The sequence below is a fragment of the Pleurodeles waltl genome, chromosome 8 (genome assembly GCF_031143425.1).
Source record: "Pleurodeles waltl isolate 20211129_DDA chromosome 8, aPleWal1.hap1.20221129, whole genome shotgun sequence".
Classification (NCBI taxonomy): Eukaryota; Metazoa; Chordata; class Amphibia; order Caudata; family Salamandridae; genus Pleurodeles; species Pleurodeles waltl.
Window position 1 is genome coordinate 1286862527 of NC_090447.1, and position 21191 is coordinate 1286883717.

Sequence of the window (21191 nt, forward strand, 5' to 3'; positions counted from 1 at the left end):
CCCCACTTGATGAATCTGATTATGTGATGTTTTTTGATGGCTCCTTTTTGAGTGACCATGAAGGAAATCTGAGAGCTGCCTATGCAGTCTGTACTGTCTCAGAAGTGATCATAGCCTTTTCTGCCCAAGTAGCTGAATTAATGGCTCTTACAAGCGCATGCTGTGTTTCAGACCAGTTGAAAGTGACAATTTTCACTGCTAGTATATATGGCTTTGGTGTCATTCATAACTTTGGACAGCTGTGGTCCCAGAGAGGTTTCATGATGTCTTTTGGAACTCTGATCAGGAATGGAGACAAAGTCTATGATTTATTGAATGCATTGCAATTGCCAACTCAGATTGCGGTTGCCAAGTGACCTGCTCACCACAAAGGGAATGATTATGTCTCTGTTGGTAACAATTACACTGATGAAGTGGCAGGATACTGTGCTTTGAACACCTGTGCATTTAATGGTGAATGTATGAATGTGGGTTCTGATGAGACAAATTACAATCTCTTGTTAACTGCTGAAGATACATGGAAGGAAGTGAAAAGGTTGCAGGACGAATTGAAAGAAGAGGAACCACAGAGTTGGATTAGAGCAGAATGTGTTAAACAAGATGATGATGATGATGTTTGGGTTTCAAATGATGGAGGAGCTGTGATGCCAAAGAGTTCCATATAGCGAAACATTCCCTTGGTCCAGCTCATGCAGGACATGATGTCGTGGTGCGTCTTTTCCGTCAGATATGTTTTAACCTTAGGTTCAGATTGATGGCAGAAACTTTGCGTCACAGGTGTGACACGTCAGTAGGTGAATGTATGAAAACGAACTGCAGTAACCATGAGCCACATAGGCAGTTCCATTAGTCCTTTCAATAGGACACAGCTAGATGTCATAGAGCTTGCAGTGTGCAATGGACTGAGATATGTCTTGGTCATTGTATGCATTTTCTCCCATTGGGTTGAAAATTACCCGACCAGGAGCAATGATAGTTCCCATCTTCTTTTGATTCACACCGAAGGACACATTTTAACAGTGAGGTCCTGAAGTTACTGTGTGCAACATTGCAAGTTGAGCAGAGACTATGTTACAGTTACAGACCTGAGGCTTCGGAGCTCGTGGAGCAAGCCAATGGCATTTTGGACCCCAGACTGGCTAAAGTATGTGCTTCTACTTCTTTGAAATAGCCAGATGCACTGCTTCTTGTGTTTATGAGTCACACTGTACTTCAGACAGAAAGACAGGACTCTCTCCTCATTGGCAATGCCATGACATTGCCAGTTGTGCCTGCAGATGCATTTGTGAACATGACAGATAACTTGGTACTTGATTACTGCAGCGGACTGGCTGATGGGGTTTGTTCTATGTCTCATCAATTTGAAGAAGCCACAATACAGCCACAGGTGTCATGTCCTGTGCCTATGTGACTAGGTGATGGTCAAGAAACACGTTCAGAAGCCGTGCTTGGAGCATAAGTGGAAGGGGCCTTGCCAGATCATTCTTGTAACCACGACAGCTGTGAAGGGTGAAGATCTACCAAATTGGATCTATAAGGCACATACTTGCAACGTTCTGGGCCCCCTTGATAAAACCGCACCTGTCCCTGAAGGGCTAGTTATAGTGAGATGGAGGGAGCAGGTTAGTCAAGCTGTTGGGGATGAACAAGTGACTGAAACAACACATGTACGGTCTGGGAGGGTTTGAGTGAGTCAACAGCTGATGTTGGTACAGAAGGGTCAAGACAAGAAATGTTGACTACACAAAGCTCAGATCCTGAAATTGTGCTGTAGTAAATAGAGTTGTGCCTGGAGACCAGTAGCCAAAAGAGCAGACTGTCCCTGAGGTGCAAATTCCACAAACTATTCCATGGGGACTGCAGAGTATGACCAAAGTGACGGTGATGATGGAAGGCCAGTAGTCCGTAGGTTCACTGCACCCGAATGGACATATTTTGCAGAAAATTTCTGGGAGATAGAATTTGAAATCTTTTGTCTTAACAGTACAAATTCAGCTGTACGTTTTTGAACTGATTCTTGTGCCTGAACTGATATTTGAAATTGCACTGCCCTTGATGGACCGAGAAATTATAGTCTGGAAATAGTTATTTGTGATTTTTAACTGCACATTTATGAAAAATTATAATTTGTAGGTTTAGAACAACACGGAGTAGTCTCAAGAGGACATTGCCATAAACCTTTGAAAGGACAGAGTTTGCTTTTGCTTTGCTCAAATGAAAAGATTGAAAGAGACAATTGCTGTTGCTGCTGCTGCATTTTATTAAGCGGTCTGAATCAAGACAAGCCATGGAGCCTAGACACAAACGTAGTAGTTGCAAATACATGTGTGCGGGTGTTTCAGCTATTTCATTTATAGTAATGATCTCATTACTTATAGGGTTGACTTTGGCTACACATTTTAAAGTAGGGAACATTAGGTCAACTAGTGCACCACCAGCTAGTGATAGAAAACAGTGGATACATGAGAAGCCATTACATGTAGATACTTCTAGCGGAGATCTTTCATCAAATGTGTATTATAAATTGATTTATGAGTAAATTGACACCATGGGTGCAAAGAATCGCTACGTGTGCATGCAATTGCCTGCCTCAGCTAGCAAGGGAATAACATATCATAGTCTGCCCTTGACATATGGTATTTCATGTAGTTTATTGTTGACTCACATCTATGGGCAAAGATATTTCCAATATTATTATTCTAAATATGATTTAGTTTGTTTCAGTTGTCCCCATCAAGAAACATTTGAGCAACATCTCCAAAACAAAGAACAAAGACACAGTAGGAGGATTCTTTGAATCTATCTTGACATTTGGTACAGTTAACGACTAGAGAAATAATTTAACCTGTATTTTGACCAGAGTAGAAAAGGAGTTTTAGGGGCAAGCAGAAGGCAGAAGGAGGAGAATGATGACAAATGTGCAGAAGGGTATAGGAGTTTTGAGGTTGAGAGCAAGAGGAAACTGACAAATTGGCCGCAGGCAATCAAGCTGCTTTGACCCTAGGTTTGCAACAAGTAGGGAAACTATGGGGCATATTTACAGGAAACTGGTGCATCAGTGCTGATGCACCAGATTTCTTTTGTTGCCCCTGCCCCACCTAATGACACCATGGGTGTGCCATATTTACAATAAGGTGCACCATGGCGGTCGTTAGCGCAATACAGTCACAATTTTTTATGTTTTTGTGGCATTGTGCTGCACTAGAGTCAAAAATTTTGGCGCTAGTGCATCAAAGTACAAGGAGGCCCATAGGTTATATGGGTGCATCATTTTAATGCCTGATATGAGCAGGCATTAAAAATGACACCAAAAATGGTGCAGTGAAATCAAGTATATTTCACTGCGCCATTTTTGTGGGCTTCCTAGTGCTGGAGCACCCCCCATGCCCACATTTTGCCTGCGCAGGCATAATGTGGTGCAAGGGGTGCAAAGTGGCACAATGCGAGCATTGCACCACTTTGCAAATACGGAGCGGCATAAAAGCCTTCCTAATGCCACATTTGCTTAAAACAAATGATGCTAATGTAACGCTGGCAGGTGCTAGGGGTTTGTAATTATGCCCCGTTGTGTATAAAAAAACAAATCAAAGACAGACACAAAATTTTTAGGAACGAGTGAATGAAGACATTTTTCAGTTCAAGAGCAATTGGACCTTTATGTTAGCTGGACAGGATACCACTATACCTGTAGTGTCTTTCATTTATGGAAACTGTGCTTATTTTAGATTGCCTGAAGGATGGTATAGTACATGTTATTCAGGGATATTTTTTTCAAAGATTTATCATGTGGGACATTTAGATGATCCTGTGTGGGAAATGAAGATACACACCAGAACTAGGAGAGATGTTAGTCCTTCAGAGGTTGTAGGAGACATCTTTGGAGTGTTGATTCCATCAGTAGGAGTGATTTTGAATGATCTTAAGATAAGAACAGTAGTAGATAAGTTAACTACTGACAAGTACTGACACTGCAGGAGGTTTCCTGGTAGTAGATACGGAGATGATTGCTAACAGATCAATGGCTTTGCAAAACAGATTTGCATTAGACATCCTTCTCATGAAGGAGGGCGGAGTCTGCAAGGGGCTAAAAGTTCAACAATGTTGCACTTATATCCCTGGTAACAGTAAGGAGCTGAGGAAGTATATTAAGAACATTACTGACCTGAAAGGAGACTTAAAAGAGCTAGAAATGACAGGTGCCTGTGAAGCTATGGGTAGTGGATATCAAGCTATTGGAAAATGGTTTGGAAACTTGGGAAGTGGAATTGTTGGAAGAATCTTGAGATCTTCGTTGGTAATTACTCTATGTGTGTTGGTGCTATTTGTACTTTACAAGGGATACAGCAGATTTAAGATGAGGAGGGGTGAAAAAGAGAAAAGAAAGTAGAACTTGAAGATAGAAGAACATTGTATTACAATGACATTAAGCAGTTAAAGGGGTCGAGAAGACCTTTCCTAGGTCGATCTCTGAGATTTTGATCTGTCTCATTGACAACATCAGATTACAAATTGCTGTGATGGCTTGATTTGCCATTAAAGGGGGCATTGTAATAGCGTAGATTGCTATCGTCCCTGATGTCATAATCATGACCTATATGTGGTCATATTATTGAACTAGATGTATGAACTAATGTAGTATTAAATGCAAAGTGCTGCTCTTGACATGCATAAAGCATTGCATTCACTATAGTGATAGATGAACAAAACTATGTGGTATGACTTTATTAATAGAAATGTAATCATATATTAACATTGCATATTGATCCTTACACTAATTGGGATTGATTTAACATATATACCGAAATTATTGATTAACGTTGAAGAAATGTAGTTCTCCATCATATTCATTTACATGTGTTGACAGTTTTTTTTGTTTTCCATTTTACTGTAACATGCAGCATAAAACTGACAAAGTATAATTGATTTTTTTGTTGAAATATTGATATGCACAGTTTAATATAACATTAATTGTATGTATTATGCATGTATTTCTTTATGTTATCTGTACTAGGCCTCAATCACAATTTTCCTAAAAGTGAGAAACTATTTTTCATTTTTGTTAACATGTCATTTCTTTAAGGTATTTGTTCAGAGAAATGGTAGTTTGGAACTAGAGATGCTATTGTCTTATTCACAGACAGCCTGAAAAAGTAACCTTAGATAAGAACACCGACAGACTGAAAGAAAACATGACTGCCTCTATTCAATCATGTTGCAAAGTCGTACAGGAGAACAAGGACATTTACCTTCTCAGGATGGTCTTGGGAAGGAATTAACTTGTTGCAAAGTACCCGAGAGACGTGAGAAGATGGTACTGGAACTTTCCTGTTCAGAGGAAGTGTTATCTTATCGAACTGCTGTTTTAACTAGGACGTTTTCCCTTATTGATTAAACAGACCAATCCTAACTACGTAAGGAGCAGATTCCCTTGGACTTGGAGATGTACAGACCTCTAGCTTTCCCCATTCTCAAATGCTTGCTGAGTGTAACTTTGGCTTACACTTGATTCTCTGAGAAGACTCCTGACCAAGGTTCTGATATGCTCACACCTACACTTTTTGCCTGCTGTTTACCTTCATGGGCCATTTACTTTTTGCCCCAAATGACAATTTTCCAAATGATTTTTGTTCATTCCTTAGGTTTCTTTAGGAGATTTCGGATGGCCCGTAGCTTGTTTAGTTAGATGTTTCTAAATTGCACTAATGTGCAATAGATTAAATCAGCATTTGTTTTCTCAGCATCAGATTTTGCTGTTGGTATTATGTGTAGCCTAATGTCAGAATGCCTACAGTTCTTCCAGCATTATGGCTGTCTCGTTGTTATTCTGTATCTTTACAGTATATTTTTGAGAATTGTCTACATTAACCTGAGTATTAACTAGTAATAAATCTCTTCAACTGTATTTCCGACATTTGTTTTCAGTGTGTGGCCAATATGGTTACATTGTTTAAAAATTGACAATGTTGAATGGATTTGTTTCCCCATCTCTAGTTCAACCCTTTGCAGGATTTCAGGGTTGCTGACCTCATTTAAGAGCATAACAGGTAAATGCTCCATCACTAGCAAAACAGTAAGCACTCACCAATGCCAGGTCAATTATCCATACGGCAGGCCTTTAAGGATTACCTGAATTTCAAAAGAGAAAGTTCTAGGCATAAGAATAGCAGATGCAAATTACACTTTGTGAGAGCTGCCACCAAAAAAGTTCCTCTGAAGACTGGGGAGTTTCTGAACTTTGGTGCTAAGAGGAGGAAAGACTCTAGCCCATGTGACTGTCTTTGTGCAACGAGAACCAACATGGTAGTGGGGTTTGTCAAAATCATTCTCTCTTCTGGGCAGGCATCCAATTCAAGCAGATAAGAGCAGATGAAACATGATCAGCATTTTTTCATCCCAGCTACATCCTAGTAGCTGAATTCTGCTTGAGGGACAGTTTGTGTAGGGTATCTGCTAGTAAATTCAGAAAAGCATTTGTATTTTGTGAGAGAAAGATAATAAGCAGAAAATCTGTTTCAGAGTCCAAAGTGGAAACACGTAGGCTCTCACTACAGGGTCTATTGTCTAAGTCAATAAAGAAAGTGTTGTGTTAAATGTATACCAAGATCTTTGACAAAGATGATAGGCATGAGTTTATCATTTAAGTTGTCAAACAATAAAGCTCCTACTAAGGGTGAGATGTGTAAAGTACAGTGACTCGGGCTGATGCCCGTCCAACTTCTGTTTACTGAAAAACATTAAATTCTGAACCTTCTCCAGGGAGTGTGTAAGTTAATGGAGCACTCTGTTTCAATACCCGAAATTGTAAGGATAATGTTTGCGTCATCAGAATACACAAACATAGAGAAGCTGAAATATTGAATGAGGTGTGCCTAAGGGATCATATAAAGATTGAAAAGCAGAGGGTTAAAGAGTAAGCCCCGACAAACACTGCACCCCAAAGATCTGGCAGACAATATTAATGGAGAAAGAGATACCTGTTGAAATATGTTTGTTAATACGTCTCTAAATCAGACAAGAGTACAGTTCTACACACCAAGGACTTCCAATCTATTAGACAGGACCTGGGAGTCCCCAGTGTCAGATGCTACAAGGCAATCCGAATGGATCAGGGCTGTTGGAATATCATTATCAGCATATTGACGCACCTCATCCAAGACAGCAAATACCAATGTTTCAGTACTGCACCCCGGCTGAACCCTTGCACGCATTTGAAGCAGAAGAGTCCACATGCTTGGATAGCTAGGAAATTTAGCCAAGTGGGGAAGTTGAGAAATTGGCCTATAATTTGATGGATTGTCTGTATCTAGTGAGGATTTTTTTCAACTGAGATATATGATAAGCCTGTTTAAATTATACAGGAACAATGCCTAAAACCAATGAAGCTTTCAAGATAGATGTCAAGTGTGCATAGTTAAGTAACAGGTTTTTAAGCAACCATAACTGTATGATGCAATTGGAGGATCCACAAGATTTACTGTTCTTTACCAAAGAGGTGAAATCTTCACTCTCAAGAATAGCAACCTTCATAAGAAACGTGTGTGGTTTAAGTGGTAGCAGTTCATGGTTCTGAACAGAAGGAAGATGTACCTTCCATTCAATAAGCTCATGAAGATATTGTTTTCTAAGAACTCTGTAGAATACTTGCATTTAATCCTAATGTAAAGAACTGGAAATAGAAACACAGGTAGTGTTTGCTTTCAGTGAGCAGGTAAAGGGTATGTTGTCCTCCTGTGCTATGACAACAGAGTAATGAATTATTGCATTCACTGTCAAGGGGGGTATGGTACAAGATCATGGCTGCACAGCATTGAAGACATTGCTGCACATCAAGGAAAAGGACAGTTCTGAATTGGTGAAATTTGCTTTACCGCTCAGTGTTCAGCTTCGATCAATGAGTGGGCTGAAGAATTCTCAGCTAAAGGCACTAGCACTGCTGTTTGTCGCTATCTGCTAATATTTCTTTTACCTTTTCTAGATGTATCTGTAAGATCATGAAACTGTAGATCTGAGATATATAATTGTACCTTCAGTGATAGCATGGTCCTTTTTCAGACTTATTGTACCCTTGCTTTGTTGATTTTAGTGCTTTCAAATGAATGTGATAAAATAGAAAGACTAGTAGGTAATGCATATGTTATTTTACTATTAATTATTGTTACACCAGATTGCTTCCACCATCATCACAATGCCTGACATGCACCTATCGCTAAGTGCTTTACAGGAAGGGAAGACAACTAAGTCCACTGATATATCCCCCAAAATGTAGTGTGGGTAGAAGAGAACAATGTATACACTCGAAGTTTAATAAGGTTGAGAGAGTGTATCTACCCAGAGGTATGAACATATGACTTGGTAGTAAGGGCTGTTATAAAAAACCAAAGACAATGCATGATTATGATTATTCATGTTTTGAGTATGCATTAGCAAATCTCTGTAAATTAAATTATTAAAGTCATATATAGTTAAGAAAGAGCAAACTGCTGTTTGACCTCTTGGTCTCAAAAGATTCCTCTGATTGTTGAATGAAATATATTACATACCTTTTTCTCCTTTTTCTCCTTTCTGTCCAGGTGCACCATCTTTTCCATCCCTCCCGATAGGTCCATGGGTGCCGGGGATACCCGGTAAGCCTGGTGTTCCTGCCTGGCAGTATTTGTGTTTATCCTCTGAAGCTTGAGAATCAGTAGTCTGCAGGCTGCCACTCAGTAAGCAGACAAAGAATAGTGTGGTCAAAAAAGCCATCTGTAACAAAAAGTTGTTCTGCTCAGATAAATATGCTCAGTGCATCTACAGTAAGAGTTAAGAATTAAAGCAGATTAGTAAACTTTGTGATCCATTCTGCAAAACATGGCATAGTGGAAAATGGAACATGTTACTTTGCAGTATTTTTTCTCATTTCCAAATACAAAATTAAACAATAATCCTGGTAAAAATAAAGGGCCTGGTTTATAGTTTGTGGTAGAGGGCACTCCATCACAACAGCGACTGAGTACCCTCTCCACCAAAAAGAAGGTCCACTCACCTCATTTAGAATTGGGCAAACCTTCAGTATGTTGACGGTGGAGACTACTCTGTCTCCGTTGCCAGAATACACCACCAACAGTCCAGAAGAGTAACGGCCATTGCTACTTTTGACAATTCATTGTGTCCTACCTTGTGGCGGACCTGGGCTGCAAGTGCTGTGATTCATGTACCTCTCTCTGACTGTCTTACCCTGTCATAGCATCCCAAGGTAAGCACCTGGTGTGTCGCCTCGCTGTGACAGGTGTGGCCTTTCCATCATCCCTATGCTTATCTCCTTTCACTGCCTCGCCATCACTACATTATCTGCTTTTATTACTTGCTCATTTGGTGTGATTGCATGGGTCTTCATTTGACGTGCTGCCCAGCCCACCCGGGGGTCTGGTTGCAGCAGCTTCATTTGAACCCTCAAACCCGCCTGAGTAGTTATTTTAAAAATCGTCCTGGGCTCTTATTGGCCATCTAATGCTCGCAGTTTGTTCCTGGCACCCTCACACCGCCACCTTCACTCCTCACCTCGGGGTGCGGGTACAACATCCTTTCTACCTATTATATACCCTTCCTGGGCATCAGTTCTTAGTCTTGGCCTTTGCAGTGTTTTTGCTTTGACTCTTTCATGCCCCTTTGGGTGCATGCCTGCACCCCATGTACCTGGTTCATGTAAGGCACTCCAATATGCCCGAGTCAAGTTCTCACTATATAAAAACTGCAAAAAAATTATTTGTGTGCCCTTTATAAACACACTGTTTTGTGGGCGAACATTTTTTATTCTTCCAAGAGAATGGATAGCCAGTGTGGAAACAACAAATGATCCAAGAAGATAAGCACAGAGACCCTTGTTTTCCTCAGCTGTTTCCAGTGGGAAAAGGTGCACCTCATTCAATGCATTAAAGAGCAGTATGAGATGGTTGTGTTAAGTTGCACTACATTTCCTAACTCGCTCCTGATCTTTGGTTCAATCACATGAGCAACACTTTAAGAGTCACATTTTCAATGTGTTAGTTCAGATACTTTGTTTCCAAAGCTGCTGCTGTTGCTGAGGCCTTTGTGAAAGTGTTGTGGAATTGTTTTTTGACCCTGTATGGGAGAGCTCTTTGGATTCATGCACAATGTAATTCTTCAATTGGTTTATTTGGATCTTAGCTATTTTCTTTGGACCATACTTTAGCAACCTTTGAGTCACTGGGAACTCTTTCGCTTATACAGAGAGGAACTTTTCAGAGTCACTGTTTTAGCTAATTCACCATTCCCTATTTAACTAGGTTCACCTTGTCTTCCGGAGGCTTACTACACACTTGGCCTAATCAATTTAATATTCCTGTGCTTGGAGCTTCACTGACTCTCACTAGACATTCATTTAATTATTACCTTACTGTTTTTTGACTTCGCAGATGCTCTCCTAGTTCTACCAAGAATATCTTGTTTACCCATGTCAATTCTTCAACTAAGTGGGGATTTTGTTTCATTACCAGTGCACCCAGCTGTTCTCAGTTAACACTGAGCCTTCTTACATACCTATTTTGTCTGAGAGTTGCCACAGAGTTTCCATAGAGTGCAGATACCCTCCATGCGTCGCAGTAGACTGACACTCAGACTCTTGCCTATTTCAAAAGATCAGATTAAATGACATTCATATGTTAATGGACACGCAACTGGAAGTATGCCCAACAGTCAAAGAACATCATCTCATAGCCTTGGATCAATATCACCAAAGCAGTAATATATGGATGGAGAGAAACCATCTTTAATTCCTGAGCAAAAGTGAAATAATTAACCACTCCTAATTGGAACCAACAGAGACATCATTTGGGTTTGTCTCTGCTCGCCTTCTTCAGATCCAAGACACTAGTTCACAATCAAGTAAACAATTCAGAAGTTCTCTTTGATCTAACTCTAAAGTTACTCCCTCAGATTAAAGCTGTTGTTGTGAAGTGTTGTTTTTTCTCATTTGTAATTACTAAACCCCATCCTTCCTCTTACCAATCCCAACATATATCACTATATGGTTGGGACATTAATGAACTTCCACCTACAATATTTATATCAGTTGTCTTCAGCGTTTCCACAAAGACTCATGCAGAAACTCTAGATCGCTCAGAACACAACCATACCCCTGGTCTTTTGCCTGGAAAAGGGACCATGTGTCCGTGGCAAGTAGTTCACTGCACTCGTTGCCTGTGACAGCTGGCATTAAGTTTAAGGTTTCATGTCCCCTCCATAAAGCCCTCATGAGTGACTTCTCCATTTACTGCTTCCAGAGGATCACCCACTTTCAACCAGACAGGACCCTAACCCTCTCCACAGGAAACCTACTGCATACTCCAAAAGTGAAGCCTAAGACTAGAGTGTAGCATTCTCACTGTGTGGGGTGGTCACATGTGTGGAATTATCACCCAACTGTTCTGTGCAGCGAAACTAAACATGAAATTCAGGAACTACTACATGAAATTCAGAAGGGGGCACTCAGATTATATAGAATTCTTAGCCCTATCATGGCACAATATAGTCCTTATTTTTAGAGAGTCTGCAATGGAAAAGTGTTCCTTTAGTAGTCACAAACATCCAATTACTGATATTGTGGTGTATTTTATTCCTCTTGGTGTACATGACAACAAAATAGTTGTTCTGATGCAGTAACTTCAGTCAGACATGAGATGAAATAGAGATGATTCAGTTGACATGTGTTCCTTCCACTCCTTGGACTTTTTCAGGGCTATTTCAGGGAAATTGTCCTGTCCTAGGTGTGACACAAAGATAGCCACGTTCAAGGTTTACAGAGGGAAGGGCAAAAACTTGAAATCGAAAACAATAACCATAAGTTAGCACATGTGCGCTGTTGTGAATGAAAGGGACAAGATCAAGCCGTAAATGTGCAAATAATTTGCAAAACATATTTTACCGGAGGGCTGCAGCGCATGAACGGTGTATGCTGGCGAATAGAGTGACTTATCAGGGTCAAGAAGATTGTAAACGACTGCAAATTGAACTTAACATAGCAGACGCCTTTGAAAATTATTTGCAAATTTACTCAAAATGCCAAATCCATTTCCTGGGCTCTTGGAAGTGAGTTCTGGTGTAACCAAGAAGGAACCCAGTACATTGACTCCAGAGCAACTTCGGAACAGGTGTCACTGTCCAACTCCACACTGCGGCCTGCACTGGAGTCATGGTCCCTGCAGAGTGCAATGACCATGACTGATGTTGCAGGCCTGACACCGCTGCCGCACCTCCGGAGTCCAATCACAGCGTGAGTTCCGAGTCCCGTGTCACCGACGTCCGGGACACCCAACTCCGACTCTGCCGCAGCGCCTGTGTCTGTGGTGTGATTGTGACACCACGAAGTTGACGCCTCGTGTCTTGACCTGCTGAATTTATCAACCTCAGCGGATCGTAAGGAACTGACACCTTGCCACTGATGCCACATCACCTCCCCTGCAACTAAATGAACCAACGCCTCACCTTCCCTGCCTCACAGTAAGGAACTGACGCCTCACCTCCCAGTAGCAGTAAGGAATCTACGTCGCACTGGCTCCAGTGACGCGTCACCTCCCTGACTTTGTGCAATGTCTTTGTTTCCTGGTTTTCCAAAGGTACTGTACCTGGGGTCTGTGCGACCGGCCAGCCCTCCTTGCAAGTGGCGTCAGACTGTTGGGAATTACACCAGCAAGACGTCATGATAGCCCCAGTTGGAGCTATTGTGTTTCTGCACCTTACTGAGATTTAGTCCCTCATTATGAGTTTTGTGGTAAAGACTGCCGACCGCTGTGCTTGTGGCCTCAAAAAGACCGGCAGTGTCGGCGGAATGAATTCCGCCGTATTATGAGTACAAAAAGGGAAAACGCCAAAAATTTCTTACATTTCACACACCGCCAGGGCCAACGATGGCAGAAAGGCAGGACTCAGAAACCCATCACCGCCACACCAACAAAAAGCCCGCCCGCCATAATATGATCCACAAATCAGCCCCACGGTCATTCAACAGCGGATCACCATTGGTGGTACAGACCGCCGCAGATAGTGATGGCACCCACCAAGAACAAGACCATGCATTGGGTTATTCAAAAGCCGCACACCTGTGACACATATACAGACACCACACACACCCACACAGCACTATAAAACACATACACATACATTCCACAGTCCTTTGCAACGCCAATTGCCCCATAGATATTGCCACGAATACGATGCACGCACTCTACAAACCTGTTACACAATTCACACAACACTAGACAACACAAACTATACACCAACACACACCCCCAACCAGGACCCTCACGTACACACACACACACACACCACACCACCCCCACCAACTCACCCTTACAACACCATGCACATCACACACCATTGCACCCCCTACGGAGAAGGTCTTGGCTATCCTGCACCTCGGAGGGCCTCACTGGACTCACTGTAATGCATGTCTCACCCTACCCCTATCACTAACACTAAACACCCTATCCCATGCTCATCCAGCATCCCAAATTCAACTGTACCCAGAATCCCTGCATGCCCACACCACCCCATCCAACTCACGACACCGCCCTGTGAGCACGAAAACCAACCCCTGCATGTAATGTATGCTGCACCACATCCCCCACAATGCACCACCAATGCCTTAATCCAAAAATTCATCACACCTATCCTGATGTGCACCTGCATGCAAGTGATTGGGAATGGAAGCACAGCAAACAGGTGGCTAGTGCTTCAAGGGAAATGGCAATGCCAGCATAGGGGTCGGAAAAACGAATAGAAATACGACAATGGCAAAAACTACAAAACAAACACATAGAAAACTACAAAAATACCCCTGGACACTACTGTCAATGCCAAATCCCGTACCGCACTGCCACTGCCCCATCACCCACCAGCCACAAGTCATTACACATTGCAGGAAACTAAATACTCATTGATGTGACACACAGTTACCACATCCCATGACACCCAGCCTGAGATGGCAAGAAGTGCAAATCCCCCACCAAAAGAAGAAGAAGAAGGTCCCAGTGAGGAGAGTGCAACATCATGACTGGACCAAGAGGAGTTCACTGGCCCATCCCACATCCCTGGGTAGTCAGTCTCCAGAAGCCCCACCCAGGACACCACTGACACCACCACCACTGAGCCGCCACCATCACCAGTGGCCCAACGACCCCACACCAGTGTCTCCAGGCCATGAACTGTCTGCCCACCTGTACAAAGATTGGAGTCACCACCCATCACCAGGCAGGACGATGAATGCCCCAGTGCAAGTGAGACTTGCCCACCTGTGATGGGGACACAGGCCCAGGGGGCTAGACCCAGTAGGAGGGTGTCAGTGGCACAGGGGATGGGGCAAGGAGGGATGCGGCTGCCCATGAGGCCATATCAGAGGTCCTGGGGGCATACCACCATTCCCAGGACAGGATGGACCAGATCCTGGCCACGTTGCAGGACAACCAGAGGCTGCAGGTGTCACACCACCAGGAGGCCATGGAGCAATGGAAACAACTCAATTCTACCATGGCCTCTATTGCAGGGGTGCTGCAGAGGTTGCCTTACATCTTGCCAGAGTCCACTATCCACCAGCAGGGCCCTTCTACTACCCAGGACACAGCCCAGCCATCAACATCTGCAGCAGCCAGTGGAATAATGGCCCTACCAGAGGACTCACAGGACACCCGCACAACTACCCCTATAGCCCAGGAACTCCCTTGCAAACGTGGCCAGAGACCCAGACAAACCAGTGACTCAGTAGCCAAGACCAAGACTTGTTGACTATCCACTGCCATTTTCCCATTTCACATTGGCCTCATCTATTCTGCCCCTGTGCTACCAACAGCTTGTGGAATGTAACAGAGTATTTTGTTCACCATGTGCCCAGTCTCTTCCACATTCCCATCATTATTGTAATGCACAACATCAATAAACAGTACCTCATCACACCAAAAGATTGTTTTTATTTCATACCAATGTTTCAGATTTACATGTAAGTGACATCATCAAACATGAACCTAAGTACACACATCTTGCAGGAACACATTGTACAGAGAGGTGGAGGGTAAGTATGTGACAGTGTACACTCCAGCAGTGTTAAACTCATCCCATCAACATCCATGATGTACCCATATGTCAGGGGTAGGACACCATAGCAGCATCTGTCAGCAAGGGAAATGCAACACACTTTTAACTGCACTGTACCAATACGACTTTTGCCACATTTGCTGCCAGACATTCTCCCCCCCTCCATTACAGCATATGGAACTAGATTAAAGGTAGCACATATACCTTTGTAAAAACACATATTTACATGGATGTGTATGTAGAGTGGCAGATGAAAACAGAACATTACATCACTCACCATAGTGTCCAAGAATGCCAACCTACCAGGACAACTGTCAGCCCTTGCACCACCACGTGTCACATCCATTAAGAATATCCTGATGAGCTCCAGACACCAGCCCTGTCAGAGGTATGTGGAGAATAAAGCCACCACAGTGTCATGCAGGTGATGATGATGTATAAAACTACTCTGAGCCCTCTGTTTAATACTCTGCAGATGGCTAAAAGTGGATTCCCCGACATCCACACATACACATACTCCTATCGACACAGCACTGTGGAGGTTCAGTCACTATCTGCCACTGATATCCAGCACAATTTAGCTAACATAATACTGCAACATGTACCTGAGATTCCTTGGAAGTAGAGCTGTATTAGTTGGCTCCTTGAGCCAACTTCAACCTCCTCATGTTCTCCGTCACTGTCATCCATCCCCTGAGATGCCACGTGTGGCAGTGCAGCATCCCCCTCTTCCATTAGTAGAGCATGTTTCCTCAGAGCCAAATTATGGAGCATGCAGCAGACCACTACAATCTGGCACACCTTGTCAGGGGCATAGTACAGTGATCCACCAGACATGTGCAGGCAGCGGAATCTGGCCTTCAGGAGCCCAGTGGTCCACTCAATCACCCTTCTTGTGTGAGCACGGGTATCATTATACCGGTGTTCTGCATCTGTCCTGGGATTTCTCACAGATGTCAGGAGCCACTGCATGTTTGGATATCCTGAATCACCTGGGAAGCGGGCTAAAAGTTAGTTAAAAACACACTTTGCTGCAAATCTAACAAGGTGACAGTCATGTATGATGGCAGATCTGTGTTATACACACCCACCTATTAGCCAAGCTCTCTCCTACGTAGTAGTGTCATCATTTGTGGCACACTGCTGTTCCTCAGTATGAAGACATCATGGACAGATCCAGAGATTTGTTTAGCCACCTGTGAGATATACTGATCTGCAAGACAGACCAACTGTACATTCAGTGAGTGGTAGTTTTTTTCGATTCCTATACACCTGTTCATTGGCTTGGGGGGTGATTATGGGTATGTGGGTGCCATCTATGGCACCAATCACATATGGTATGTTGGCACTGGCATAAAAATCTGATTTCACAGTAGTGAGATCATGGCTTTGGGGAAACTGGATGTAGCTCTGCATGTGTTGTATGATTCCACACAGGAATTTCGTAAGGATGTTGCTGAACATTGGCTGTGACACACCGGATGCCATGCTCACTGTCACCTGAAATGACCCAGTTGCTAAGAAATGTAGGACTGATAGTACCTGCAATGTTGGAGGGATGGCAAATGGGTTTCTAATTGCAGGCTTGAGTTCAGGCTCCAATTGGTCACCCAGCTCACAGATTGAGTTACGGTTCAGGCGATAAGTGAGTATGATGTAGCACTCCTCCATGGTAGCCATATCAACCAGGGGTCTGTAGACAGATGGAGCCCTCCCTCTCCACCTGGGTCGGAAGCTGTGTGGGGAAAAAGTTTGATAGATGTTGTGTAGGACTGATTACTCTACATTCACCTCTCACATCCATTCCATGTGTATTCCACACACACTACACAGTAACAGTCCTGAAGCTGGATCTAACCCTGAATGGGCAATGTGTCGTGATTCCTGTAGATGGGACACTCAACAGTGTAGGCATACTTGCAACCACACGGTAGACAAAATGGCACCATATACAGTGCCCCTATCCTGTTTGGTAAATGTTTTGTACATAAAATGGCAGTCTCCAGTCATACAGGTTGTGGAAAGTAGGAAGTGACATCATACTGCTGCCCTATGTCGTCATGGCGGTAGGCGGTGTTCACCATGGTGCGTATGCTCATTGGATAACATTGTTGTCTATGGGTAACAGGGGCCAATGAAGATTACCGTCGGCGCCGATGGTGCACACCGCTGCGGTCTACACCAACATTTTAGGTTGCCTATGCCACTTGACTCCTGCACCTCAAGATGACCACTGCTCCACTGTGTGTGCTGCTGTGTCCTGCTCTGGTCCTGGAAATGTCAGGGGCTACAGGGGAATGGGCCCCAGCCTTCACATCGCTGGAGTTGGTGAAGCTGGTGGACAGGGTCCTACCCTTGTACGCAAAGCTGTATGGGCGACCAGGTGAGTGGTATTCATGCGTCCTAGGAATGTGTGCCAATTCATGGGAGGATTGTGCGATTGACTGGAAAATGTGGGCATGGGTAGGTGCAGTGTGCCAGGGCGTACGTGTGTAAGCTCATGGATGACAGTAAGTCTGAATGGAAAATTTGCAGGTGTTGTTGTGTCCCATGTGTTAATGGAGCAACCGACTCACAGCTTCTTTTTCCTCTGTGTGTTACATGCAGGTTAGCGCCCATCAGAAGAAGGGATACTGGTAAGCCATCGCCAAAGAAGTTCGGACCCTGGGGGTATACAGCCGGCGAAGCACCCACTGCAGGATGCGGTGGGAGAACCTGAGACGCTGGGCATGGAAGACTGCAGAGGCCCAGCTGGGGATGGCCTCCCAACGAGGAAGGGGTGCCCGTCGGACCATGACCCCGCTAATGGCCCGCATTCTGGCGGTGGCCAATCCTGAGTTGGATGGGCGCTTGAAGGCAACATAGTAGCCACAAGGGGGTGAATACCACCACTGTTAACATTGCTTATTGTGAAGTATAGCTGGGTGCAAAAGGGTGGTTGGCACGTAGTGGCTGGGTGGTACTAAGGTATGTCCATGCAGGCGTCCCCCTTTCCTTTATTGGGATTGTTAATTCTGCTTATAAGGGATGGGTATTTTGCCATGTCACAGGTCCCAAGGGAGGCCTAGTGGGTTTGATGTATGTCTTCTGAGACTGGACACATTGTGGTGGGACAGCATCCCTCTCCCTTGTTCAAACTCAACCTATTTGCAAATGTACAGAATGGATGGCGATGTAGTTGGGCAGTGTAGTGTAGGTAGGGCAGTGTATTGTGGGAGCTAGAGCACCACTCAGAGGTACTTACCTTGATGTAGTGGGTGATGTTGAGGGATAGTGTCTGGGACGGGTGGGAGTGCATTTGTGCCAACATGCCATTCAAGCAGGTATTGACAGCCTGCATCCTTCTTTTTTCCTACTCCCCCTTTGTGTTCTTGTGTTCATGTGTGCATTAGCATCATCTGGCGAAGGAGCAGAGGCACGGGCGAGTGGGGATGTTGCTGCCCACGAGACCCTGGAGGCAAAGACCACCGACGCCGTGGGGACCAGTGGGATAGAGGGCAAGGGGAGCACCACGGAGGAGGCAACTACCACTGCAGGTAGTGACTCTGACAGCTCCTCCGATGGCAGCTCTCTGGTGGTGGCGGACTCTGCTGGAAACACTGGACATACAAGATCTTCCACCACCCCGTACCAGCACCGCCCTCCCAGTAGCTACCCCTCAAGTTGCCTGTGTCCGTTCACCCAGGAGGGTGGGCGCCTCCATTGCCGCAGACACCTCTCCCCATGCCCTAGTCAGTCCTGCTTTCCTCAATGAGGAGGCTATTGACCTCCTGAGAACCATCTCTGTAGGGCAGACATCCATTGTGAATGTCATCCAGGGGCTGGCATCCCAGATGCAGCAATGCATACTTAGAAGGCATTCATGGTGCCAGGTCTGGCCTACAGAGATCATTTTAGGCTCTGGCCTCCTCTTTGACAGCAGCCAGTGTCCCTGGTTCATCCGTCCCCCTCCCACCTCCTCTGCCCCTTCCAGTACCCCACTCCCTTCACCCATCCCAAGCACACAAACAGACAGGCCTGCACCCAAGCCAACGCACAAGAAAGTCAAAGAGGAACACAGGCACTACACGTCCCACCACAAGCATGCACACACCCAACATCCAATTGCACACACCACAACAGTCACTTCCCCCATTGTGTCAACCACCCCTCCTCCCTGTCTGTCACCTCACAATGCACACCCACATTCTCTGCACCCTCAGTCACTGGTCCAGCCACCATTCTCATAGTCACCACAACTGCTGACATCCACTCATGCACCCCAGACACCACACCCGCAGTCACCACAACAACTTTCAGAGTTACTTGCAGCCCACTCACCAGACCTGCAGAAACACGCACAACATCCATCTACACTAGCTGCCAGTCTGCTCCCACTGTTTCTGCCCCTCCTCCCAGTACACGCAAACGTACCCACACATCCATGCAACAGCCATCCACCAGACATGAGCAGATGAAGCACACATGTGCATCAACTGACAGCATGCCTACACCACATACTTCCACTCCCTCTACCTCCACTCCCAAACCTGTCTCCAAAACCCCTGCATATGCACCTGAGAAGCTTTTCCTTTCCTGTGTCAACCTTTTTTAACCCACTGGCCCGCCCCGTCTTGTTGCTAAATGCTGCCTTGCCCTCACAAAATCCACTCCTTCCTCATCAGTATCCTCCCCATTCATCCCTCCACAGTCCTGTGCCCCTTTCCCAGGGAGGAAAAGGACATGTAGGAGGCTGATCCCACTCCTACCCCCTGGTCCATGCCCACCCACACTCCTTCCCAGGGCAAGGACAACACCCTACCCACTCCGAAACCTAAGCCAGGGAAGACCCCTCCCAATCCTGACTCCCCACCCCACCACCTCCTACCCCTGCTCCCTGAGGTGCCTGCCTGCTCCATTAATGCCCCTTCCCTGTGAAGGCCATGGTTGTGGTAGGAGTCAAGTGGGGGCCTTGTGAGCCCAACGGGCCAATTTGAGTGGACTGGCCCATGGCCTTGTCTGCACTTATTTTTCTGCCTCCAGTTTCTGATTTAATATATCTGGCCAACAGACATGTTGTTGCAATGTTCTTCCCTAGTCCTGCGTTTTAATGTGGGAGGGTGGTGCACACAGGTATGTGCTCCGCATTTTTTTTGCTGTGCATGTGTCAGATAAGTCTTTACCTGTACAGATTGTGTACCTAGTTTGGGAGGGTGTTGGTGGTGAGGGTGTGTGTGTGTGTGTAAAGGTGTCTGTGTGCATGTGTGTGGGCCTGGTGGTGTGTGTGGGGGATGCATGTGGTGTGCGGGTGTGTAATGTCCCCTTCCCTTCCTTGTGTGCTAGGCGGCTGTACTCACCGTTGTCGTCTTCGTCAGCGGTCACGGTCGTGGAGGAATGTCGCAAAGATCAGCACTGGGAAGACTTCCAGTTCACGCTCCATGTCGGCCTCGGCATCATCTGTGTCCCCACGGTGAGTGTTTCCTTATGTTTGGCTCACTTCCGCCAGGCTTTGTGTGGCGGTGGTTCCGCCCTGGAAATCTTGGCAGGGTGGTGTTTCGTATTACGGTGGGCGGGAAGGGCCTTTCCGCCTGCCTGAAGATGGCCCGCCGTCGGCGGCGGCTCTCCCACTCTGACGGTAGCAGTGGTGAAGAGGCTGCTCTGCTCACATTTTTCTACCTGTCTCATATTACAGCAGTTCGGACCGCCACCCTGTCGGTGGTCGCACCTCCACCGCCAGAAGGGTGGTCCAACACCGCCAGAATCATAATGACCACCTTAATCTTTAAAAATTCATATCCTTGTTTGTGCATGTTTGATTTTTGCCATTTTGGTTTTGTGTTATTCAGATAAATATTGGCTAATTTTCTAAACTGTTGTGGAGTATTTTTGTGGTGTTTTTACTGTGGTACTGTGTGTGTGTGTGTGTGTGTGTACAAATACTTTACACATTGCCTCTGAGATAAGCCTGACTGCTTGTGCCAAGCTACCAAGGGGTGAGCTGGAGTTATCTTAGCTGTGTGGACTCCTTACCCTGACTAGAGTGAGGGTCCCTACTTGGACAGGGTACAAACCACTGCCAACTAGAGACCCCATTTTTAACAGTGATGAAGTATTTTGGACTAAACAGGGAA

At 45.0% G+C, this 21191-nt stretch overlaps 1 protein-coding gene across 1 annotated transcript in view; it reads right to left on the reverse strand.

The window, feature by feature from the left end:
* The window catches only part of LOC138249216 (adiponectin-like), a 64451-nt gene that overhangs the window by 16769 nt on the left and 26491 nt on the right, over positions 1-21191 (reverse strand). The window contains exon 2 of the mRNA XM_069203194.1: positions 8541-8742. Within this exon, the coding sequence (XP_069059295.1) occupies positions 8541-8742 (202 nt within the window). The remainder of the gene's footprint in view (positions 1-8540; positions 8743-21191) is intronic.